This window comes from Canis lupus, chromosome 30, assembly GCF_003254725.2.
Source record: "Canis lupus dingo isolate Sandy chromosome 30, ASM325472v2, whole genome shotgun sequence".
In the NCBI taxonomy this organism is placed as follows: Eukaryota; Metazoa; Chordata; class Mammalia; order Carnivora; family Canidae; genus Canis; species Canis lupus.
The window spans coordinates 7,941,727-7,967,578 of record NC_064272.1 but is presented as its reverse complement, the minus strand read 5'-3'; the positions used below and the strand labels follow the sequence as shown (position 1 = coordinate 7,967,578).

Sequence of the window (25,852 nt, the reverse complement as noted above, 5' to 3'; positions counted from 1 at the left end):
AGACATAGGCAGAGGGAGAAGCAGGCTTCATGCAGGGAGCCCGATGTGGGACTCGATCCCAAGACTCCAGGATCACCCCTGAGCTGAAGGCAGATGCTTAAACACTGAGCCACCCAGGCATCTCGAAAATTCTATTTTTTTTTAAAGATTTGGTTTTAAGTAATCTCTATACCCAACATCAGCTAAACCGCTGAGCCACCCGGACTGCCCCGAGATTTCCTACTTTTAATAAATAGAACCCCACATCTTTGTGAACCATGTTCCCTAGGAAGCACTCTTCATATTCTATAACTACTATAAAGTAATTTTAATAGATTTTTCTTTTTGTGCTTTTCACTGTCTCAAATTACCTGAGCTGACTGTACCAGCTTGGTATAGAGAGCCACTTTTCCTTGGTGAGTAAAAACTTTAGTCATCTTGGTAAAATGTGATTTTATTTTGTTCAGGTAAATTCCAAAGACCTTCAGCTGCAAGGGAAAATCAAAGGTTAGAGCATACTAAAACAAATGAGTTAGAAAAAGCAAATGGTCAAGGAAGGCTGGTTCAGCTGCTCTGTGCTAAGTTTTGCCCATGGTAGACTGATTCCTAAAGCCGGGCACTTCTCATTTGCAAATTTAATTACATTTAGTAGTTTAAGAACAGAACCAAAGATCTCAACTTTAATTCTTGCTTTTAATTCATTCATTCATATTGCAAACTAGAAAATGACAAGCTCTTAGTTAATAAAACTTTTAAAATATATTAGAGCACATATAAAATGAGTTGCTAATTATTTAACCAATTAAAGTAAATCTTTTCCCCATTTAAATCTTAGTGAAAAGTAAACAAGTAGGAGGAAATTCTAAATAAACTTCAAATATATTTCATATATTAAATTGATCATTTCAGGTTTGAAAGATTATATATTTTAAGTTACTCCCATATAATTAAATAAAATCCTTTGTAACATACTATACTTGAGAAGTTAAAGAACTCGTCACTAATTACCAAGTAACAATTACTTATTTCACAATAAACAGGTTCAAAATGTCTATACTGATTCCCATTCAGAAAATGAACTAAAAAAAAAAAAAAAAAAAAAAAAAGAAAATGAACTAAAAATACCTCTTCATCAGAGCAGTGTCTCATTTTTTCCCACAGGTTCCTATTTATGTCAGTCAACAATTTATCCTGGTTCAATGCAGAAAGCTTTAATCTAAAATATAGAAAAGTTAATAATTAGCACAGGGTTCAGAAGTCAGCTTGGATGAACCAACGGAGATTTACAGGCATACTTAATTTAATTATTCCTAGTTCTTTTGTATATTAAAAAAGGGGAATTCATTCAAGAACAGTGGTCAGCCTGATTATTTCAATACTTGTAGTACAGTTTAAGAATTTTATGCATCAAAAAAACTTCGCTCACAATCTTAATCAACTTGTTCCAGATGAAAACATGTTGCTATTAAAGAATCCTTAAGGCCTATCAATGCATAGTGATTTTGAATTTGTAACTGCTATTTTAAGTAAAAGTTCCCAATTCAGTCTTATCTCACCTTTACACAAAAGGATTTATAAAAGTAGCAAATTATATATTAGTTTCTTTTTATTAAGAAATTTCAAAAAAAAAATTTCTATCAGGGTTAGAATATACTAAATACAGAAACGTGTAAGTGTAAAATCAAACAGTAGAGCACATCTAAACAGACTGCATTGCATGTGAGATCCTACATTATTCAAAATAAAACATTCTAAAACAAATTTTGAGACACTCAACTCTTTTAAACATGAAAATAAAGAAAGTTTTCTGTCTTGTTCATGGATGAACCCCAGTACATAGTACTTAGTACTGGCACATAGTACCTGGCACATAGTAGGTGTCAATATACAGTTGAATGAAAAACCAGAATCAGACGAATCTGTAGTATTATAATTTAACAGCATCTTAAGTTTTTAGTTTTAAAACTACATAGTTCTTTAAAAATCATTTTATTTCTTTTCTGTTTGTTAGATTGGTACAAATTTAGTGGGATAGTTCTAAGTATGACATAAATATATTTTGGGTTGCAAGTCTAATTACCTGAGGAAGCTTAGATATAACTCATCTGTAAATTAGTATGCAGCATCTACATACACCAAAGCACTGAGCAATATAGTCTGAATAATACCATGTTCTTTCATACATCCAAATCAAGGGCAAATGTGATAAAATTATAAACCTAAAGGCAATCTTGATTTCAGGCACTATATTAAATTTCTAGAGGGTATTATCTTCTTTTGAAGATGTTCTTTTGTAATTAATTTATGGTATCATACCCTTATAACCATTTACTGGGGAGATATTTTTGCTATGAGTGGCATGAAAATGTTTTACACACACTATTTCTACTTCTCATTTCTACCTGCTGAGTAGGATTATTATGCCTTATTTATCGATGTTGAAATGAAAGTTAAATGATTTATATAGTTACACAGCTAGTGCTGTTGCCAGGATTGCACTTCAATCTTTTTGCCTACAAAACTGATTTTTTCCATATACCGTATCACACTGCCAACTAATGCCATGAACTTTTTCCTATGCCAGTGTTTTTCTAATTAAAACTTTACCACAAAGATTATACATCCATCCAACAAAGCACATGCAAAAATACTTTCGTACTCTTCAATCTTTTGGCAAAGAGCTTCACAATCTTCTCTATAAATCTGTATCTTGGGTCGGTAAACATACTGACTTAACATCAGGTCTTCCAGAGTAGGTGGTGTGTTTATAGTAAACTGGAAAAAAAAGAAAATCAGTTCCTCAATACTGGTAGTTTGAAGATAAAACCATGTTTAAGAGCGGTTTCAAATTTCAAAGTGCTTATTTTATAGTTCTACAAAGAAAAATGTGATTATTCTATGAAAATGATACATTGGTAAGCTACTAGTTGGAATGTGAATACAAATGTCTGACATCAAAGTCCATTTCCCACAGATGTGTAGTGGATGTTCCACTCACATGTGATTGACAGTAGTTTGAAAATGGTTATGTGTTGTTTTCAGAAAATCGGTACCTAAAAGTTCAAACTTACCAGGAACCCTTTCATTAAAAGAAAGAAAGATGCCAGTTTCCTAAGATAATTCTTTTCTATTCCCATTCTCTAGCTGATCCTTACTTCTATCCCAGTTTGAATTCAAACTTTTCTGACATATGTAAAATAAGGCAGTAAAAATTTGGTTATTTTATTTTAAAAAGATTTTATTTATTTATTCACGAGAGAGAGAGAGAGAGAGAGGCAGAGACACAGGCAGAGGGAGAAGCAGGCTCCATGCAGGGAGCCTGACGTGGGACTCAATCCAGGATCAGGCCCTGGGCTGAAGGTGGTGCTAAACCCCTGAGCCACCCGGGCTGCCCAAAAAATTTGGTTTATTTTAATTAATTAATTAATTTTAAATTTGGTTATTTTAAAAAACATTTTATACCTCTAATCCAATGACTTTTTTTTACAATTAAAAAATATTTTATTTATTTATTCATGAGAGAACCAGAGAGAGGCAGAGACACAGGCAGAGGGAGAAGCAGGTTCCTCGTGGGGAGCCTGATGTGGGACTTGATCCCAGGACTCCGGGATCACAACCTGAGCCAAAGGCAGATGCTCAATCTCTGAGCCCCACCTAGGTGCCCCCCCCCTTTTTTTTTAAAGATTTTAAGTAATCTCTACACTCAATATGGGGCTCAAACTCACAACCCCGAGACCAAGTCACATGCTCTTCTCACTGGATCAGCCAGGTGTCCAAAATCCAATGACTTTTTGATGTCCTTTATACAGTACTGAAAAAGCCAAATCAGCTCCTTATATCACATTACATATAAAAACCAAACAAAAATCGCACAACTGCCCATTATTCATAGCCAGTATGGTACAGAATAAGTCATTTTACGACTCCAAGATCTGGTCTCATCTATAAATTGGGCACGATATTGACCAGTCTTTTAAGGGTAAATTTTTTTTAGGTTACCAAGTCCAGGCCTGATAAATCTAATAAATGTTAGCTTCTTCTTACTCTCTTTTATTTAATAGATTAAAAGGAAGTAACTGAAGTTTTTTTTTTTTAAAGATTTTATTTATTCTTGAGAGAGAGAGAGAGAGAGAGGCAGAGACACAAGCAGAAGGAGGAGCAGCCTCCATGTAGGAGCCTGACGCGGGACTCGATCTTGGGTCTCCAGGATCATGCCTTGGGCCGAAGGCAGATGAGCCACCCAGACTCAAAAGTTTGAATTCAAACTTTTCTGACATATGTAAAATAAGGCAGTTAGCAGATGTGCTAATAAAGTATATAAAAGTGATAAAAACAATTATAACTGAAGTTGATTCTCTTTCTTAAAGGCATTTTAAAGGCTAGATTTGTAAGTAAAAATCAAAGCTTATTCACTGATTCAAAAAGAAATGGAAACATTAGAACTCAGATTGTGCTTTTTATTTATTTTTTCAAAGATTTTATTTATTTATTCATGAGAGACACAGAGGGAGGCAGGGACATAGGCAGAGAAAGAAGCAGGCTTGCTGTGGGGACCCTGATGTGGGACTCCATCCCAGGACCCTAGGATCACGTCCTGAATTGAAGGCAGATGCTCAACTGCTGAGCCACCCAGGAGTCCCATATTGGGGTTTTTTTTTTTTTTTAAAGATTTTATTTATTTACGCATGAGAGAGACAGAGAGAGAGAGGCAGAGACAGAGGCAGAGGGAGAAGCAGGCTCCATGCAGGGAGCCCAATGTGGGACTCGATCTCAGGACTCTGGGATCATGCCCTGAGCCAAAGGCAAATGCTCAACTGCTGAGCCACCCAGGCGTCCCCATATTGTGCTTTTAAAACATGGTTTTCTCACTCAAAGACATCAAGCCTCCTTGGGAAAATGGCTAAATGCCTTCATACGGGAGCCAAATGGTTAGCAAAGAAATATTTCTTTTTATAGAAGTATTTGGACAATAAATGAAAAATAAATGAATTAGTTTACAATTACTAATTTACAACTCCTAGTGAATGACTAGATCTAGATAATAATCATCAATGACTATCTGTGCATCATCACCAGACATTATTTCCTGATGGAAGCATGACTTAAAAAACAACCTCTGAATCTGATAAAGCCTATGCCAATCAGTAAAAAGTACAAAAGACAGAGAACAGGTTAAAATAAAATCTGGGGGGATCCCTGGGTGGCTCAGCAGTTTAGCGTCTGCCTTCAGCCCAGGTGTGATCCTGGAGTCCCAGGATCAAGTCCAACATTGGGCTCCCTGCATGAAGCCTGCTTCTCCCTCTGCCTGTGTCTCTGCCTCTCTTTCTCTCTCTCTGTTTCTCTCATGAATAAATAAGTAAAATCTTTAAAATAAATAATAAAATAACATAACATAAAATAAAATCTGGGTGTGCACAATTGACAAAATGCATATTTTGGTAAACTCTAAAGAAAAACCTGGTTTCTTCATTAAAAAGAAAAAAAAGGAGAGAGAGATGGAAGGGGACTTTACAGTTTAGAAGATGACTAAGAGATAGCAATCAATTAGAATATATTGACCTCATTTGGGTCTTAATGTAGTAAATGGGAAAATAATGCTTAAGACAATCAGGGAGGAGACCTGGATAGCTCAATAAATTGAGTGTCCAACCCTTGATTTCAATTTCAGCTCAGGTCATGATCTCAAGGGTTGTAAGATCGAGGCCTGAGTCAACTCCACACTGGCAGTGGTGCCTGCTTTAGATTCTCTCTCTCCTCTGGGGTGCCTGGGTGGCACAGTCAGTTAAGCCTCAGACTTTTGGTTTCAGCTCAGGTCTTGAACTCAGGGTCATGAGATGGGGCCCACATGGGTTTCACCTGGAGCCTGCTTAAGACTCTCTCCCCTTGTCTCCTACCCTTGCTCATGCTCTTTCTCTCTGGAAAAAAAAAAAAAAAGGAAAGACAATCTGGGAAATATAAATACTGACTGAATAGTCATTTTTTTTAAAAAAAGATTTTATTTATTTATTCATGAGAGACACAGAGAGAGAAAGAGAGAGAAAGAGAGGCAGAGGGAGAAGCAGGCACCATGCCAGGAGCTTGACGTGGGACTCGATCCTGGGGCTCTAGGACCAGGCCCTAGGCTGAAGGCAACACCAAACCTCTGAGCTACCCAGGCTGCCCTGAATAGTCATTTTAAGGTATGACTGTTATATCTGGATATGTTTTTAAAGTCAGTCTTCATCTTTTTATAGGGATACATACTGAAATGCAGATAAATTGATGATGCTTGGGATTTGCTTCAAAATAACAGGGGTGAGGAGTAGGGAAACGTAGAGATAAAACAAAAGTTGATGATGTTTGAGTTGAAAAAGAGTAGGTTCCCTCCCAGACTTTCATAACCACCAGTGAAACACAGGGCTGTGCTCCCAGAGATTCATCAGGACAGCAAGTGTCAATGAGTATCAGGCTTACATACTATGGGTACATACTGGCTGCATCCGCTTATACTGTATGCAATAGCTAGGTTAATTTGCTGAACCTTGAGCCCAGGGCGATGTACACAAGCAATCTTCCTCTCTTCACATATCTATTTTGATTAAGTACCCAATTTATGCACAATCAGTTCTTGGGTATTTCAGGCCTGGCAGGGGTACCTGCAATAAATATTTCTTTGACCTGATTGAGAAGGGTAAGAGTGTAAATTATAGTACTTCTGCCCAAGGCACTCCATGGGCATGTTGATGGTCTTGGGGTACCGCAATAACACCTTTTGCTTGTGATGCCTGCTGAGCTTCTATAACTGCAAATACATATGGGTGCTGTATATGCATCTGTAAGGGGTAGTACATACTTCTCCACTTGCCTCAAGAATACTTTCCCCAGGGGTACCTAGCTGGCTTGGTAAAACATGAGACTTTTTAACATATGACTCTTGATCTCAGGGGTTGTTGAGTTCAAGCCCAACACTGGGTAGAGAGCTTACTTAAAAAAAAAAAAAAAAAAAAAAAAAAAAAAGAATAAAAAGAATATTCTCCCCAGTTCCACCCTAAGAGACTCACAGTTATCCAAGTCCTGTATCAGATGTCCATAGCTGTGAACTTCATTTTCCATGATCCATATATAATCTATCTTTGGTCTTTCCCTACTTTAGGATCTTTAAATTTCTTTCCTAAGATAGCATAAACTATCTAGATGGGTTTGTTCCCAGATCTATTTCCCTAACACTGACCCTCCTGATCTCTGCAAGGCCTGAGAGCAAAGAAAAAGATTTAGACCCTTAAGTGTTAACTCCTGAGGTATTCTCTCCTTTTTCAACCCTCTCAGCAGCAACTCTCTGTTCCTATCTATCCCTTCTGTTTCTCCCTAGTCCCCTGGTACTTTTTCTGCTTTTCCTAAGGATGTAGACTCTGGATCCACACCTAGGCAGCTTTCCACTCCCCATATAGAGCTGAAGCAAGAAAATTCTGGTGAGAAGGGGCAATCCATGGTGATAAGAATAATGATGTTGGGGGACGCCTGGGTGGCCTAGTGGTTGGCCTAGTGCCTTTGGCTTGGGGCGTGATCCTGGGGTCCTGGGATCGAGTCCCACATTGGGCTCCCTGCATGGAGCCTGCTTCTCCTCTGCCTAGGTATCTGCCTCTCTCCCTCTCTGTGTCTCTCATGAACAAAAAAATAAAATCTTAAAAAAAAAAAAAAAAAAAGAATAATGAAGTTGGGGACCCAAAAGATGTGTCCCATTTTCCCATTTCCATCTTTGATTTACACTTCACATCTATTAATTTTTTTAAATATTTTATTTATTTATTTGAGAGAGAGAGAGAGAGAGAGAGAATGCTCACACAAGCAGTGAGACGAGCAGAGGAAGAGGGACAAGCAGATTCCCCACTAAGTGGGGAGCCTGACAAAGGGCTTGATCCTTGGACCTGAGATCATGAGCTGAAGTCTGAGATCATGAGCTGAAGTCTGAGATCATGAGCTAAGATCTGAGCTGAAGTCAGATGCTTAACCAACTGAGCCATCCAGGCTCCCCTACACTTCACATTTAGATATACAATACTCCTGGAATTGATTTTTTTCTAAACAGCCTTCTTTGAGATTTAATTCACATACCATATAATTCATCCATTTAAGTATACAATTAAATAATTTTTGAAGTATTTTCCTTTTTTAAAAAAATTTTTGAAGTATTTTCACAGGGTTGTGCAACTATCAATCACAACCTAATTTAGAGCATTTTCATCCCCTATTAAAAAACCTTGTACTCATTAGGTGTCACTCTTCATTCTCTTCTACCCCCATCCCAGCCCCAAGTAACTAGTAGTCAGTTCACCTTTTGGCTATTATGACCAGTACTCATGTACAACTTTTGTGTGCATGTATATATTCAATTCTCTTGGGAATATACTTAGAACTGCTGAATCATATAATAGCTCTATGTTTAACCTTCTGAGGAAATGCCAAACTGTTTTCCAAAGTGGGTGTGCCATTCCCACCAGTAATGTATGAAAATCCTAATTTCTTGACATCCTTGCCAACACTTTCTTTCTTTTTTTTTTTTTTTTTAAGATTTGTATTTATTTATTCATGAGAGACACAGAAAGAGAGAGGCAGGGACATAGGCAGAGGGAGAAGCAGGCTCCATGCAGGGAGCCCTATGTGGTACTCGATCCTGGAGTCGAGTACCTGAGCCAAAGGCAGATGTGCTTAACTACTGAGTCAGTCACCTAGGCGTCCCTATTTTCTGTCTTTTTTTTTTTTTTTTTTTTAAATTTATGATAGTCACAGAGAGAGAGAGAGGCAGAGACACAGGCAGAGGGAGAAGCAGGCTCCATGCACCGGGAGCCTGATGTGGGATTCGATCCCGGGTCTCCAGGATCGCGCCCTGGGCCAAAGGCAGGCGCCAAACTGCTGTGCCACCCAGGGATCCCCTATTTTCTGTCTTTTTGATTGCAGCCATTGTAGTCGGTATGAAGTAGTAATTCGTTATGGTTTTATTTATTTATTATTATTTTAAAAGATTCACTTATTTTAGAGAGAGAGAGACAGAAAAAAAGAGCACACCTGACCAGAGGGAGGGACAGAGGGAGAGGGACCAAGAGAGAATCTTAAGCAGACTCCCTGCTGAGTATGGAGCCTGACTTGGTGATCAAGCCTGAGGTCATGACCTGAGCCAAAACCAAGAGTAAGTTGTTCAATGATCTGAGCCACCCAGCTGCCCCGCACTGTGGTTTTACCTTGCATTTCCTTAATGACTAATGATGCTAAACACGTTTTCCTAGAATTACTGGCCATTTATATGTTCTTCAGAGAAATGTTTATTCAGATCCTTTTGACTATTTTAAGATTATTTTTTTTTTGACAGAGAGAGACAGAGAGAGAATGCACACAAGCCAGGGGAGGGAGAGGGAGAGGGAGAGGGAGAACCAGGCTCCCCAAGGAGCAAGGAACCCAATGTGGGGCTTGACCCCAGGACTCTGGGGTCATAACCTGAGCCAAAGGCAGATGCTCAACCAACTGAGCCACCCAAGTGCCCCCTTTGACTATTTTTTAAGTTGGGTTGTCTTTTTATTACTGAGTTGAAAAAGTTCTTTATATATTTTGGATGCAAGTCCTTTATAAAATGTATGATTTGCAAATGCTTCCTCCAATTCTGTGGGTTGTCTTTTTACTTTCTTGATGATACCATTTGTAGCACAGAAGTGTTTTGATTGTTTTTTCTGGAGAGAGTGAGTAAGCAGGGGAGAGAAAGAATAAAGAATCTTATGCAGTGGAAGCCGAACATGGGGCTTGATCTCGCAACCCTGAGACCATGAAATCAAGAATCAGATGCCCAATTGACTGAAGCACCCAGGTGCCCCATGTAACACAATTTTTAATTTTGAGGAAGACCAATTTCTGTCACTTGTGTTTTTGGTGTTCTATAAAATTGATTTTTGTGTATAATATGAAATATGAGTCAAGGGTCATTTTTTTCCTATGGATACCCAATTAATGCAACACTATTTATAGAAAAGACCACTGTTCTGCAGTGGCATCTTTGTCATAAACCAAATGCCCATATTTGTTTTTATTTTTAAAGATTTTATTTATTTATTCATGAGAGAGAGAGAGAGAGAAAGGCACAGACACAGGCAGAGGGAGAAGCAGGCTCCGTGGAGGGAGCCTGATGCAGGATGTGAACCCGGGTCTCCAGGATCACACCCCGGGCTGAAGGCAGTGCTAAACTGCTGAGCCACCAGGGCTGCCCCAAATGTCCATATTTGTGTTGGTCCCTTTCTCCCTCCCTCCCTTCTTTGTTTCTTTTCCCACTCTCCTTCCATTTTATCTCAAAGTTTTTTTTTAAGTAAGCTCTATGCTCAATGTGGGGCTTAAACTTATGATCCTGAAACCAAGTCTCATGTTCTACTGACTTAATCAGCCAGGCATCCCTGTGAAGGTCCATTCTTTAAAAATTAGATAGAACTCATTTGGGGGATGCCTGGGTGGCTCAGTGGTTGAGCGTCTGCCTTTGGCTCAGGACGTGATCCTGGGGTACTGGTCCCACATCAAGCTTCCCTGCAGGGAGCCTGCTTTTCCCTCTGCCTATGTCTCTGCCTGTCTTTCTGTGTCTCATGAATAAATAAATAAAGTCTTAAAAAAAAAAAAAAAAACTCATTTGGTTCTAGTGACAATTTTAATGGTAAATTATAAAGTTTTCAATAATAAAAGTTTTCCAGTTTTTAATTTTGGTAATTTATATTTTGCTAAAAAATAATTTAGGTCTTAAAATTTGTTGTCAGAGTTGATTAATTAAAAAAATTCTTGGGGGGCAGCCCGGGTGGTTCAGTGTTTTAGAGCCGCCTTCAGCCCAGGGTGTGATCCTGGGGACCCATGATTGAGTCCCACATTGGGCTCCCTGCATGGAGTCTGCTTCTCCCTCTGCCTGTGTCTCTGCCTCTCTCTGTCTCTCATGTATAAATAAATAAAATCTTAAGAAAAAAATTTTTTTTGGGACGCCTGGGTGGCTCAGCAGTTGAGCACCTGCCTTTGGCTCATGGCATGATCCCGTGGTCCTGGGATCGAGTTCAGTGTTGAGCTCCTTGCCGGGAGCAATAAATAAATAAAATCTTTAAAAAATTTCTTTAAAACTCTGAGCATGTCTTTCTTTCTTTCTTTCTTTCTTTCTTTCTTTCTTTCTTTCTTTCTTTCTTTCTTTTTCTCTTTTTTATAAGATTTTATTTATTCATTCATGAGAGACACAGAGAGAGAGGCAGAGACACACGCAGAGGGAGAAGCAGGCTCCCAGTGGGGAACCCGACACAGGACTCGATCCCAGGACCCCGGGATCACGACCTGAGCCGAAGACAGATGCTTAACAACAGAGCCACCCAGGTGCCCCACACGTCTTCTTTCTTAACCGTCAATATTTTAACCTTCTGTTTTTTAAATTAGGCTCTTTAAGGGTTTTCTTATTTTTTTTACATTTTATTTACCAAAAGTCTAATATTTGCTGTTATGTTCCATAAGGTTTGGTATTATATATCCTCCTTTACTTTGGTTTCTTGTTTTTTTTTTCCTAAGATTTTGTTTATTATTCATGAGAGAAACACAGAGAGAGAGTCAGAGAGAGAAGCAGGCTCCATGCAGGGAGCCCGATGTGGGACTCAATCCCAGGACTCCAGGATCACGCCCTGGGTCGAAGGCAGACAGACGTCCAACCACTGAGCCACCCAGGCATCCCGTTTACTTTGTTTTCTTAACATTCTTGATTAAGACTGTTATATGATCTCAGAGTTATCTACAAGTGTATTTCTCAATTTCCAAGAAGCTAAGAATGTTTTAGTCCTTTTATTAATTCTAATTTTATTGGATTAAGATCAGATGATATTGTCCATCAAATCTCTCATTTTTTTTCAATTAGTTAATATTTTCTTTGTGGCCAAGGGCATAACTAATTTTTGTAAATGTTCGACAGACTTAAGATATTCCTATTAAGTGACTCAAATTTTTCTATTAATCTTTTGAATTGAGTTTGTGTAATTCAAATATTATGTAATCTTATTATGATTCTGAAAAATGTTTACTAAAAACTTCTGCTGGGGTACCTGGGTATCTGCCTTCTGTTCAGGTCATGATCTGGGATAGAGCCCATATTGGGCTTCCTCCTCAGTAGGGAGTCTGCTTCTCCCTCTTCCTCTGTGTGCTCTCTCTGTCTTGCTCAAACTCTCTCTCAAATAAATAAATTGCAAGGAATGAGAAAAAAATAAAATTTCACCTTATCAAAAATCTATAATATTAAAAAAAAAAAAACATCAATTTTCTGTTTTTAAGTAGGCTCCAGGTTGAAGCCCCAACGCAAAGCTTAAACTCATAACCCTGATATCAAGAACTGAGCTGCAATTAAGAGTCATTTAGCCAACTGAGCCACTTAGGCAACCCCTCCTAAACCCAATTTTTATGCTAATCACAATGTATTTACTGTAGAAAAACTTTCTTTTCCTTTTTTAAAATTTTTTAAAGATTTATATATTTATTCATGAGAGAGACAGAGAGAGGCAGAGACACAGGCAGAGGGAGAACCAGGCTCCTTGCAGGGAGCCTGATGTGGGACTGGATCCCCAGGATCATGACCTAGGCCAAAGGCAGATGCTCAACCGATGAGCCACCCAGGCATCCTTAGAAAAACTTTCTGTAGGAAAAAATGCTTCCTTAGATTATTTTTCTATTTTTGAATAACACTTGTTTTGATACAGTTTGATAAACAAGTAAAATACATTTTAACTGAGATAACTATTTTGCCAAGAAATTGCACTTACTTTGGCTGGGAGATTGCTCTGTCGGGGTTTCTGTATCAAAATGTGGACCTGAAGAAGTATAAAGAACTCCTTTATTGTAATTTTCCCATCTTTGAGTTTCTGAGGAGAGAAAAAAGTTTGCACAATTTTCAAAGTGAGCTCATTTTACTATAACCACCCTATTTTGTTTCTAAATAGCTCATAGTATTTTGCATATATTTGTGGAAATATCCAAATATTTGTAAGCTATACACGAACAGATTTTTATCTAATATTATTTCTTAAGGTTATTCAGTAACAAAAGAATTGATAAACAACAAAACATAGATCTTCTAACTGTGATTTCTAATCCATATGATTAATTACCATGCTGGGTTCTGAACAAAAAAATCTAATTTTCTGTATAGATGAAACATATCATAATTTTAAAAAAATTTAAAAAGTGAAAACTAAAGAGGAAATATAGTTGCATTAGAAATGAGAAATAGTTTGACATACCTCCTTCAAGCTCTCTTCACAAATAGTGTCTCTGAGAAACTGTGATTCCATTTGACTATTGTGCTGTGCTAGAAGTAAGGTAAATTTAGGTAATAAACTAATCAAAAATAAACTGTAAGCTTAATTTTAATTATCATTCAGGCTTTTGTGCAGTTCATGATCTTGTAGCTAGATCTTTTTGGGAAAAGTCATTTATAGGGCAGATTATGCTACCGTTTTAAGGCCCCATTTAATATTTCTTTACTAATTATAAGCTTCTTAAGGAAATTACCCTTTATGGTCTTAAGAACATTACCCTTTATGCTCTATCATTTCTCAATTTATTAAAATAATTAAGAATTAAAAATAAATTAAAATTATTTTACTTGTCAACAATGTATAACTCCCAAAAAGCTTACATAAATTTCAAATATTTCCTGAACTGAAATACATTTATTACTAGTCAAGTAAGCAGATGACTTCTATTATTTAGCTTTCATAAAGATCTTACTGCTGAAGTCCAGAGAGGTCCCATCAGCCTTTATCGAATCCAGAGAACTGCTGCAACTAGATGGGGTTCTGCTCAGGCTGTTAGCATTTTTATCTATATCCCCTTCAGCATGGTAATCAAAAATCTGAAATAATTAAGGAACATTATCAGCCCTAAGTTACGACTCTTTATACTTAAAATAACTGTTTGTTGAACACTAACAAATACTACTTCAACATAAAATTTATCTATAATTTATATGAAACCCCTTAGTAACAAACTAGAATAGTAACAAGCAACTTATTAGGCCTTTATTTTTTATTTTTTTTAAAGATTTTATTTATTTATTCATAAGAGACAAAGAGAGAGAGGGGCAGATACATAGGCAGAGAGAGAATCAGGCTCCATGTAGGGAGCCTGATGTGGGACTTGATCCTGGGACTCCAGGATCATGCCCTGGGCCGAAGGCAGACGCTAAACTGCTGAGCCACCCAGGTATCCCAACTTATTAGGCCTTTAAAGTTTCAAATAATTTTATTTTAATTTTTTAAAAAGTTTATTTATTTTTCTTAGTAATCTCTACACCCAACCTGGAGTTCAAGCTCATAACCCTGACATTAAGGGTTACATGCTCCTGTGACAGGGCCACTCTAGGTGCCTCTAGAATTAAAAATAATTTTATTTAAGAATATATAGAAATCAGCTTGTACATTATACAATATGAGCAAATTGTTTCTCAGATGTCTAAGTTAAAGCCAGATCCTATAAGCTGACAAATGTTGACCTACTCAATTATTCAACTACTAGCCACCAGGGTCAGGGCTACCACACTGAAATAAACCAGCACAGAATATTGGCTATTCAAGGGACTTGTGATAGAACACAAAGAAACTTATTTCCAGGATTTAGTACTTCTTTCCCCAGATGACCAAGACACTTTTGGCTGATGTCAAATAAGTGATATGCTGCTTTTACCATTTTAACCATTTGACTTTACAGCCTTAAATGCCATTTTCATCTACCTATTTATGTATTTTTTTGAGGACAATATATCCCTTATCTAAATGTTAGAATGTACTCTCCTTAGAAAAGATTTTTCTATAAATTCCCACTGATGAATTCCCAGCAACTAAACAGTACACAGGACACAGGGGATATTCAATATCTACTGAACAAAAAATATTCATTTTCATAAAGTCTGTTCAGTTATAAATTTTTTTAAAAGATTTTATTTATTCATGAGAGAGACCGGCAGAGACACAGGCAAAGGAGAAATAGGTTCCATGCAGGGAGCCCGATGAAGGACTTGATCCTAGGACCCCAGGATCACACCCTGAGGCAAAGGCAGCCGCTCAAATGCTGAGTCACCCCAGTGTCCCAATTATAAATTTTTTTTTAAATCACTGATACTACTGTCTCAAAACTTCACAGATGAACCATTTCCTCAGGACCTCATCTTATAGAACTACTGAAATACTTTTCTAAGCTTACTTGTCTTAGTTTTTTTAAAATATATTTTTAAAAGATTTTATTTATTTATTCATGAGAGACACAGAGGGAGAGAGAGGCACAGACACAGGCAGAGGGAGAAGCAGGCTCCATGCAGGGAGCCCAACATGGGACTCGATCCCGAGTCTCCAGGATCAGGCTCTGGGCTGAAGGCAGGCGCTAAACCGCTGAACCACCTGGGCTGCCCTGTATTAGAGTTTAAACTTTGTTTTCTATGAACCTGATATTTTCTAATCTTCATTTCTCCACCTGAGTTACTCAGTTTTAATGACAGCTTTTATTCTCTTCAAGTTGTCCAAATGAGTGTTCTCTCAACTTTTAAAAAGATCTATGACTTCTTCCATAAATTCGAAATCTCACTTCTTCACCTTGAGATACTGGGCTTGACCCAGGCATTTTCTCATCCATTAAAGAAATAGATTCTCAGATTTTACAAATCCTCATTAGCCAAGAAAATTCAGGCAAGCTTTTCTTTATGCACTTTACATAACAAAAAGGCTTTTTTACTCTCCAGATATTTAGATTGAAGATAACTTTTCAAGCTACATATACTCTGCCTAGAGAGTCTCCTATGCAAAACTATAATGACAAATTACACAATTTCAACATTAATTTTTGTTCTATTTCCTATTTCATTTTTTGTGATGATTTGTCACTTCAAATTGTTTTTAAGTCTAGCTGTTAGTCAAGTAATTCCTTAACATTCTAAATAGGAATATTTCTCTAGACCTATAATTGGAAATGACCAATTCCTGCTCATCCAAGACTAAAATTAAAATTCAATACTCATAACTTAAAAAAAGACCCACCACATTCCTTAGTTTAAGACAGAGCTTACCTCCTGATCTTGTGTAGTATCACTACACCTAATCTCACTTTTCCTGATTTTTTTCTCATTCTGAATATCATCATCTTCTTGTACCCAGGTTCTTTTTTGGTTACTGCAGGTTTCTCTTATCTTATTTTCAGATGGTGGAATCCCTTTTTGATATGTCTCAATCAAAGCCTTTTCCTCAGTTTCTATGGTAATAGAATCTGAGGAATTAATCTCACCAGGATATATAGGAAAGTTTTCCTCATTTATATACTGAGATGGACTTAAGGTCAGTTTAGTTGCAACAAATTCAATGCTTGGCTCCTTACTGAAGACTGGCTGAATTTCTAAGTGATTTAAATCAGTTGTGTCTGCTTGAATCTGCTTCAGGTCATTAATACCAGTGACACTACAATTTCTCTTGTTTGGCAATCTGGGCAAAAATATTCCCAAAGAACATCTCTTCACTTTATCTTTTACAACTGTCATGAGTGGTACAGAGTTGGTTTCAGCTCCATTATGAGAAATTTTGCTTTCTTCATCTTTATCATCTTCAACATTGCTGGGCGCTGGGTTAATGTTCTGTATTTCTGTAGCTTGCAATATACTCATATGATTGTGTGCCTTGTTTATTAATGCAAGTATTTGCTCTGGAGAAGATGGAATATGGGGAGTTTGGAAATCTAAAAATTCTTCAGTTTTTCCATTCAAATTATTCAGATTTGATCTGACACTATTAAAACTTGTATTAGATGCAATTACAGTATCTGATGCTTCTCTAGAATTAGTATGAGTTTGAATAACTTGCTTAGTCAAGTCTGAATTACTGTGGAAATCGGTATTACATTTAGTATTTTTCCTCAGCTCATTTTTACAGACTATGGTAAATTGTTTATCATTGTTGAGCATTTTGGCCTCGTTTTCACATGTGGGTACAAAGGAATTTCCTATAACAATATTTAAATTCTTATTTCCAGAATTAGATGATATTGTTTCATCTTTATTCAAAATTATCCGTCCTTGTTGAGGTAATGGAGGTACCTGGCTTGTGAGATGAGGCTGAGAAGTAACACAAACATTATCAACAACAGTCTTCTTTAAATTATGTTCCGTGGTATCAACAAAGCCCTCCATTTGATCCTTTGGGGGTTTAAAGGATACTCGATTTGAATTAGGTTTAATCATCTCCGCCAGCTCCTGACTATCTTGTAAAGTTTGATTAGCTATTAGATTCTGGGACTCCTTAATCATATCTTGATCTTTAAGCACTGTTGTAACACAGTCTAACTGTCCATTGGTATTGGTTTGAGTCACTTTTTCTTTCTTTAACAAAGAACAAGCAGAGGGAGGCAGTCCCTCAGGTTTCAAGTAATATTCATTGGCTAAATCCTTTACATAAGAAAGATCATTTTGCACTGGGCAGTTACTGGCTTTCTTATCTTTATTACTTAAGGACATGACATTCCCCTCTAAATTATCAAAACAGGAAATAGCATTTGGTAAACAGGAATAATTATCACTGGATCCACACGTAGCAGTTGCTTGACTGTTAGTAAAGTCCATGTTTCTTCTATCTGTACTATTTAACTGACAGCTTCCAATTCTGGCTTTTTCCGGTATATAGGTCTGGTCTACTGCCAATGCTTGTTTTTCAGTGATTTCTTGAACAGAGCTACCATCATTATGAAAAGAAATACCCAAGGGTTTTCCTGTAGCTATTCCAAATTTAGGGCACTCTTGATTAATTTTCTCTGTGTTTTGACAATCAATGAAAACAGTATGGGACTCGGTGACTTCCAGATCACCATGATTATCAACAAACATTACAGTTTTATCTATGGGCCTAGTAGTGATTTTATCCGGTGAGACAGTTTTACATTCTAACGCAGTCGTATGACTTCTAGTCATCTCCATGTCATCCTGCCCACATGAATACAAAACAGTTTTAGAAGCTCCTGTCAAAGGCACCAAATGGGAATCCTCTCTATCTTCTGGGGCACTTTTATAGTTTATTTTCACTGTACAACTCTGGGTGATATCCATATCATCATCATTTTTAGAAAATGCAGCAATCTTGTCATTTTTGAGTCTAAGGCTTTTCCTTCTCTGACTTTTGTCTGATATAGTGTCATTCAGAAATTCAGGCTTTTGTACATCTTTGCCATTTTTCCAAATGGTGAATTTAGATACTTCCATGTTATCACCAGCTACTGCTTTCTCTATAGGACCATTATTAGACCATTCCCTCAGTAGTGTTAGCTTATTGACGTTTGCTGCTGAATGGTCACTTTCACCATTCTCCAGAAAGGAAACACTCTCCTCAGCAGAAGCAGGTGTCATTTTTGGCTTTTCTATGCTTTTTCTTCTTTTGGATAGTTCCGTGTCAAGTTTGTCTATACTCACAGTCCTCTCCTTTGCTTGGTAGTCAATGAAAACAGTGTGAGACTTTGTCATTTCCAGTTCATTGTAATTATCTACAAACATTACAGTTTTGTCCATAGGCCTACTGGTTATTTTATCTGGTGAGACAGTTATACATTCCAAGGCAGTTGTGTGACTTTTAGTGATCTCCACATCATCTTGCCCACATTCATACAAAACAGTTTTAGAAGTTCCTGCCAAATGGGAATCTTGTTCAAGTAATAAAGGTTTATGATTTATTTCCACTGTAAAAATCTTGGTGATATCCATATCATTCTCATCACCCTCTGAAAATACAATAGTCTTATCAACTTTTTGTCTGCCAACACTTTTTCTTCCACAAATTTTGACATCTTGCTTTTCATTCAAAAATCCAAGTTTCTGTATGCTATTGTCCTCTATCACATCTAGGTTATCCTTAGAAACAGATATTCCTGTTTTTTCTATAGGACTTTTACAACATTTTTCAACTTTTATAGCTGTCTGTCTGTTTGCTGTTGTTAGCAGACTGTTAGTATTTTCTAGATTAGTCTTACCCAATTCTTGTATTTCAGAAGGACTAAATCCAATGACAACAGTGTGACTCTTGGTTAGATCCATATTTTGTTCCTCCTCTGAACAAATAATTGTTTTGTCATGAGAATAGTCAGGTGTTGGATTGCCTACACCTTTCCTCAGTGGCTCAGGCAGTTTAGAATTCTGGCCTGGCACAGATTTCATTGTGTAACTGTTAATAGCAATATTATGATTTTTCATGTTAGACTGTCCTTCTAATGAAAATAATGACTCTGAAGTAGGAAACAAAGATTGCTCACATGGAACAGTATTTCTATTATTTCCTAGTGCTACTTGTTTCTCAAGATTTCTATCAGAGTATACTATACTATGGCTTATTGCAATGTCTTGATTAATATCAGCTGATTGAGGAGAATCTTTATCAACATAAGGTGCAATCTCTAAAACTTGAACTTTTTCTTTGCCCCAGGTGTCCACTGGGATGTTTTTAGATATTATGTCTGGCTGCTGGGATGGTTCAATACGACTTTTGGTCATTTCTTGCCATTCACCTGAAGGGCTTTTGCTGTGAGAGAGAAATTTACTGGTATTCTCAGATGTTACATTGTAAGATGTAAGTGGAGCTTGACTTCCTAAGTTAGTTGTGTGACTTTTAGTCAAATCCATATCTTCACCTGTGAAGATTTCAGTCTTTTTGTCAGTCAATGAAATAGATAAAGAGTTTGCCAGGCTCTGCTGTAATCTTCCCTTAGATATATGAGGAACTGAGCTACAATTTATATTCATTTTCCCGTCCTTTGACATGGTTATGAGATTTTGGAGCATTATTTCTTTTTCAGATATTGATGTGTCTGCTTTCTGTATATTTGTCTGATCTTGTTTAAAAATCTGATTATCTATTGCAACTGTATGACTCCTCGTAATGTCCATGCTATCCTCTCCTGAATAAATAGTTTTCTCTGTAAGAAGAGAGATGGCATCTGGATTGGGATACATTTTAGAATAATTATCATTCTTCAGCAAATTCTTCTCTTTTCTCATACCCGAGAGACACGTGGTCAGTTCCATGGCATTATTACTGCTAGAATAGAAAAATGTCTTATAATCTTGAGTAGCTGGACTGGAACATATAGATTCTGGGATTATAGTCAATGTTCTGGCATCTTGGTTAGAAGTCTGTGTGCTTGTGTGAGTTTCTGTCCCTGTAATATGACTTTTGGTAATATGTATTTCACCATTAGGGTTTAAAGGGGTTTGAAAAGGAATATTCAGTTTATTAAAGATTGTCTTCCCTCCTGGAGCTTTAACCTCCATCATGACATTCTGAGTTTGATTTTCTTTATTAGATGAATTATCTGCTGAGGGTAAATTCTGTATAGTGTGGTTAGTTGTCAAGTCCATAAAATCACTGCCATAAATTGTAATATCATCACCTTTAAATTCCCCTATGCTGGCCTTACTGGATGTGGGAACCAAAGTCTGAATACTGGCTGTATGACACTGAGTGAAATTCATCCCATCATTTTGTTCTCCGAAGATTCTAGTTGTATTACTACTATTTTCATCTACCCTAAGAGATACATGCATTTGATGTACAGAAGAGGCCTTCTTTGTTTTTATGGGATGAACAGATATTTCAAAATTTTCTTTATCAGGTCCTGTAGGAAAAGCATTAGATTTTCCTGTTTTCAATCTTTTTATGAAGTCATTAAAATGTATTTTCTTTTCTGAAGAAGTGCTTTGATCCATGGAAAAATTTAATTCTTTTTTCATTCTTGAATCCTTAGTATGGAGCTTTAAGTTAGCCAGAAATGATGCGGTATCTATCTTAATGGACTTTTCACTTTTAGTACAATCTAACAGGTCTTTGGTAATCATTACGGTGTGACTTGCTGTTAGGTCCATCTGGTTTTCATCTGAAAAGATGACTGTTTGGTCATTTGCAGGTTTCATTTCATGGTTGTGTTCTGTAATTGAAATCTACAGTGAAAGCAAAATATAGGAGATCAGATCAAATGCAAACTTTCAGAAAGGTTTTTACAAAATGTACTACATCAGAGTACTTAATATAAACAATCCTCAAAGATGGTTTCATGATACACTGGTTTGTTTGAATCAGTGTGGTATGTAGCATGTAATTTGTTATTACATTTTTTTTCAAAGTCTGTAAATGCTTTTAGTGTTTTTGGATAAATTAAAAGTTTCAAGGTTAATTATACATCAACTAGAATGACTAAAAATGAAAAAGACCGAGAATATCAAATACAACTCTAATGAAAATTCTAATTACGATAGATATTAGGTCATTCTAAGTAAAAAAAAAAAAAAAAAAAAAAAGACTCAGAGCTAAGAGCATGATGGCTAATTTATAGTACACTCTACTCTTGGAAGTTGGGTTCTCTTTGAATCTTAATGCAGTGGTTTTATTTGTAAGGAAACAGTCCAATTCCTTGCTACTCAAAGTATGGTCTGTGAAGTAATGCACTAGAGTATAGTATCATTAGGAGATTGTTGGAAGTATAGTATCTCAAGGTGTGCCCGAGATATACTGAGAAGGAATCTATATTTTAACAAAATCCTGCATATGTCCATTATAGTTTGAGAAGTCCTGACATAATCAATATATTTCCTTATTTAAACTGGCAATAATTGAACTGTCCTTAGTTAACTGAAAAGGTAGGAAGTTTTCCAGTCTATGCTGGTCAACTTTGGTAAGTAATCCCCAAACAATGCCATAACATTATTTTTTGTGTGTCTTAACTATAAGGGAGAATAAATGAAAAGGCACATGCATGAACTCCTACCTCTCTCTGTTGCATCTGAGTCTGAATAGGAGCAGAAAGCAATGTGTTCATCCCTATTGAAAAGGAGGAAAAACTACAGTCAATAACAAAAATACATATATCACCAAGAGCCTGCTTTTCTTTCTGTAGGTTCTTCATCATTTATGAGTATTTATTGAAGTTTTATCAGTTACTGAGGCCTTCATAAGGGCTTAGGTACTAAATTTCATCAAGACTTCTAATTGTGGGATCCCTGGGTGGCAGTGGTTTGGTGCCTGCCTTTGGCCCAGGGCGAGATCCTGGAGACCCGGGATCTAATCCCATGTCGGGCTCCCGGTGCATGGAGCCTGCTTTTCCCTCTGCCTATGTCTCTGCCTCTCTCTCTCTCTCTGTGTGACTATCATAAATAAAAATTAAAAAAAAAAAAGACTTCTAATTGTCCCTTGGAGCACCTAAGTGGCTCAGTTGGTTAAGTCTTCAACTCTTGATTTTAGCTCAGATCCTGATCCCAGGGTTTTGAGATTGACAGGCAGCAGTCTGCTTCTCTCCCTCACCTTCCCACATCGTGTGCTTCCCCCCACCCCGTCTCTCACTCTCTCTCTCTCTCTCAAATCAATCAATCTTTTATTTTTTTAAATATTTTATTTGAGAGAGAAAGAACACTAGGGAGGATAAGAGCAGAGGGAGAGGGAAAGAAGCAGTCTCTGCCAAACATGGAGCCCAAGATGGAGCTCGATCCCAGGACCCTGAGATCATGACCTAAGCCAAATTCAGAAACTTAATGAACTTAGCCACCCAGGCACCCCTACATAAGTCTTAAAAAATAAAAACTTATAACAGTCCCATTTTAGGGACAGAGAGATCTAGATTATTATATTCTCTATGTGACTAAAATATTTTTCAAACGTAATTTTAAAGGGGGAATTTTAAAGGTAGAAAGTTTGGACTTCTTTCCCCCTTCACTTCTTTATTTTTACTCTCTGGATAGTAGAGGTTACATGGTAAAGAGTACTAATTCACAAGACTGAAATGTCAGAGTAAGATTTTGAAGCATCTTTTATTCTATGTTAAGGAATCTAGATATTACCATGATGAGACATGCATTTTATAAAAATAACTCCAGAGAAGGAGAAAAAAGTAGATTCAAGAGAAGATAAACCAATTAGGAGCTGCTGTAATAGTGCACATACAAGCAGGTAAGAATCTCTTGGTAAGAGAAAATGAGAATGGAAATAGAAGATTAGACTCAGCACATTTTAGAATTGAAATATAAAGATTTAGGTAACTTTGGAAATAAGGAAGGATTTTGGAAATATAAAGATTTAGACTTTGGAAATAAGGAAGGGATTAAGATGCTATAATAAAACAGGAAATACATTTATAATACTTAAGTTTAAAGGCAAATCTCTAGAATATTTTTAAAATGTTTTTATTTAAATTCCAGTTAGTTAACATATAGTGTAATATTACTTTCAGGTGTACAATACAGTGATTCAACACTTCCATAAAATGCCCAATTCTCATCACAAAAATCTTTAGAACATCTAAAGAGTTTATGGCAACCTCAATTGAATATGATGAAGTAATTACAGGCTTTTTGCTAAAAATCTTACTTATATATCAAGCTTCCACACTTATTCAAAAATATTTACTCAGAATCTATTATGTGTCCCAAACTCAACTATCTACACTAAGGCACAAAGAATGGACAGAATTTCTGGACTCAGAGTTCCTACTTTAATAAACGACCCAGAAGTAAATATCTAAGATACAATGTGATAAATTCTTCAAAAAGTGAGAAATAAAGGGGTATTATGACATTACAGGACTGAGTGACCCCTTGGTTTTGTCAGAGAAGGCTCCATTTAAGCCAGTACAACTTAATGTGTGGTGCCAGTCTGTGAGCTGCTTGTTACCAATTCATGATGAAATAAGGAGCTTCCAGCCAATGTAAATCATGTGATATTTCCTTCATCAAGAAAGCTTTGCTAAGAAAAAAATGTCAGTTAGCTAAACAGTAGGTAACTGCCATAGTTGATTTACATTCTAATGCAAGTTCTTTTTCTGTCATGGATTATAACAGTTTGTGGACTAGGTACTTTGTTTTTTTTTTTTATTTTTTTATTTTTTAAATTTTCTTTTTTTTTTTTTTTAATGTTTATTTATTTATGATAGTCACACAGAGAGAGAGAGAGAGGCAGAGACACAGGCAGAGGGAGAAGCAGGCTCCATGCACCGGGAGCCCGACGTGGGATTCGATCCTGGGTCTCCAGGATCGAGCCTTGGGCCAAAGGCAGGCGCTAAACCGCTGCGCCACCCAGGGATCCCTGTTTTTTTTTTTTTTTTTAAGACTTATTTTTTAATAAGTCTTTTTTTTTTTTAATTTTATTTATGATAGTCAGAGAGAGAGAGAGAGAGAGAGAGAGAGGCAGAGACACAGGCAGAGGGAGAAGCAGGCTCCATGCAGGGAGCCCGACATGGGACTCGATCCCGGGTCACCAGGATCGCGCCCTGGGCCAAAGGCAGGCGCTAAACCGCTGCGCCACCCAGGGATCCCGGTACTTTGTTTTTGTTTTTTATTTTGTTAAGATTTTATTTTTAAGTAATCTCTACATCCAATGTGGGGCTCAAACTCACAACCCTGAGATTAAGAGTTGCATGCTCCACCAACTGAGCCAGTAAGGCACCCTGGATTTGGCTACATTGAATAGGAATGAAGTTAGGCGTAAAAAACTAAGTTAAATGAAAATGAGAAGCTGATAGGCAACTTGGAGTAAGAAGGGCACTTCAGAGAGAAAAAAACATCATTTGTAAATGGATACAGGAAGAAAAAAGTCAACATGGGGATCTGTAAATACTTCTTCATAAGCTAAAGCTTGAGCTAAAGATATAGATATCTAAATATCTAATGGGCAAGAGATAAAATGGGAGAAGAGCTTTCAAAGTCTATGCCAAAGAGTGTTTTATCCTATAAGCAAAAAAGTGCCATTGAATAATTTTAAGTTGGGAGGTAATATCAGATTTAGAAATATGTAGAATGGATTAAAGGGATAAGAAACTAAATCCAGTAGCCCATGAGAGAATAATGAATAATGAAGACACGAACTCAAACAGTGGCAGAAGGAACGGAGAGGAGGTAACAGATTTGCAAGATATTTAGGAGAAAGAATAGAGTGAAGTCTAATGGATATGCAGAATGAGGAAAAATTTTTTAAAATGACTCAATTTCTGACTTGAATGAACGAGTGGGAATCCAAAATAGAGAAAACAAGCAGGTTTAGCAGAAATAATAGCAAGTTTGTGAACTTTCATATTGAAGTTTTTTTTTTTTTTAAGATTTATTTATTTATTCATGAGAGACACAGACTGAGAGAGAGAGGCAGAGACATAGGCAAAGGGAGAAGCAGGTTCCTCGCAGGGAGCCGGATGTGGGACTCGATCCTGGATCCTGGGATCACAACCTAAGCTGAAGGCAGGCGCCCAACCACTGAGCCACCCAGGGGTCCCTTGAAAATTTTGTGTAAAGAACAGAGTTCTCTTTACATTTTTTTCCTTAGTTCTTTTACAAATTACTTTGTATGAAATTTGCATGAAGAAAAAGTTATGTGGTAAGTCAAGTATTTTGGTCATACTCACCAGTAATTTCACAGTAGGTTTCTTCTGGCTTCTTATTCCTAAAAATTAAAAAGTATTTTCAAAATCTATACCCCAGACAATTACCAAGAATCACAACACTTGAAAGAGCAGGGAAGGTGAAAAGTTTTTGTATGGTGACTGGCAGAAAAATACAAAGACATCTTTAAAAAGACTCCTCTAACTCTGGCAGAAAAAAATTACAAGGTAGTTAAAGGACCATTTTCAGAATGGTCTTAAGGTTTTGTTAATTTCAAGGATACTATAAAAATATACTTACAGGCTTTTTTTTTTTTTAAAGAACAACCTACAAAGCAACTCATTTTCTAGAGATATAGCTTTTAAAAAAAAGTAAATAAAAGGAAACCCCAAATGTCCATCAATAGGGAGCTAATTGTTGATGCAGACATACAACAAATTATGAAAGACTGAGGTACATCTATATATAAAAATATGTAAAGTGGGCAGCCCTGGT

At 36.8% G+C, this 25,852-nt stretch overlaps 1 protein-coding gene across 2 annotated transcripts in view; it reads right to left on the bottom strand.

Annotated features, from left to right (window-relative positions):
* Positions 1-25,852, bottom strand: part of KNL1 (kinetochore scaffold 1) — a 71,189-nt gene that overhangs the window by 13,173 nt on the left and 32,164 nt on the right. For both annotated transcript variants that reach the window (XM_049104377.1, XM_025473173.3), the window contains exons 8-16: positions 25,381-25,418; positions 21,766-21,818; positions 16,049-20,941; positions 13,723-13,846; positions 13,233-13,300; positions 12,756-12,854; positions 2,639-2,754; positions 1,105-1,195; positions 351-467 (exon numbers count right to left, since the gene is read on the bottom strand). In XM_049104377.1, coding sequence (XP_048960334.1) covers positions 351-467; positions 1,105-1,195; positions 2,639-2,754; positions 12,756-12,854; positions 13,233-13,300; positions 13,723-13,846; positions 16,049-20,941; positions 21,766-21,818; positions 25,381-25,418 — 5,599 coding nt within the window. The remainder of the gene's footprint in view (positions 1-350; positions 468-1,104; positions 1,196-2,638; positions 2,755-12,755; positions 12,855-13,232; positions 13,301-13,722; positions 13,847-16,048; positions 20,942-21,765; positions 21,819-25,380; positions 25,419-25,852) is intronic.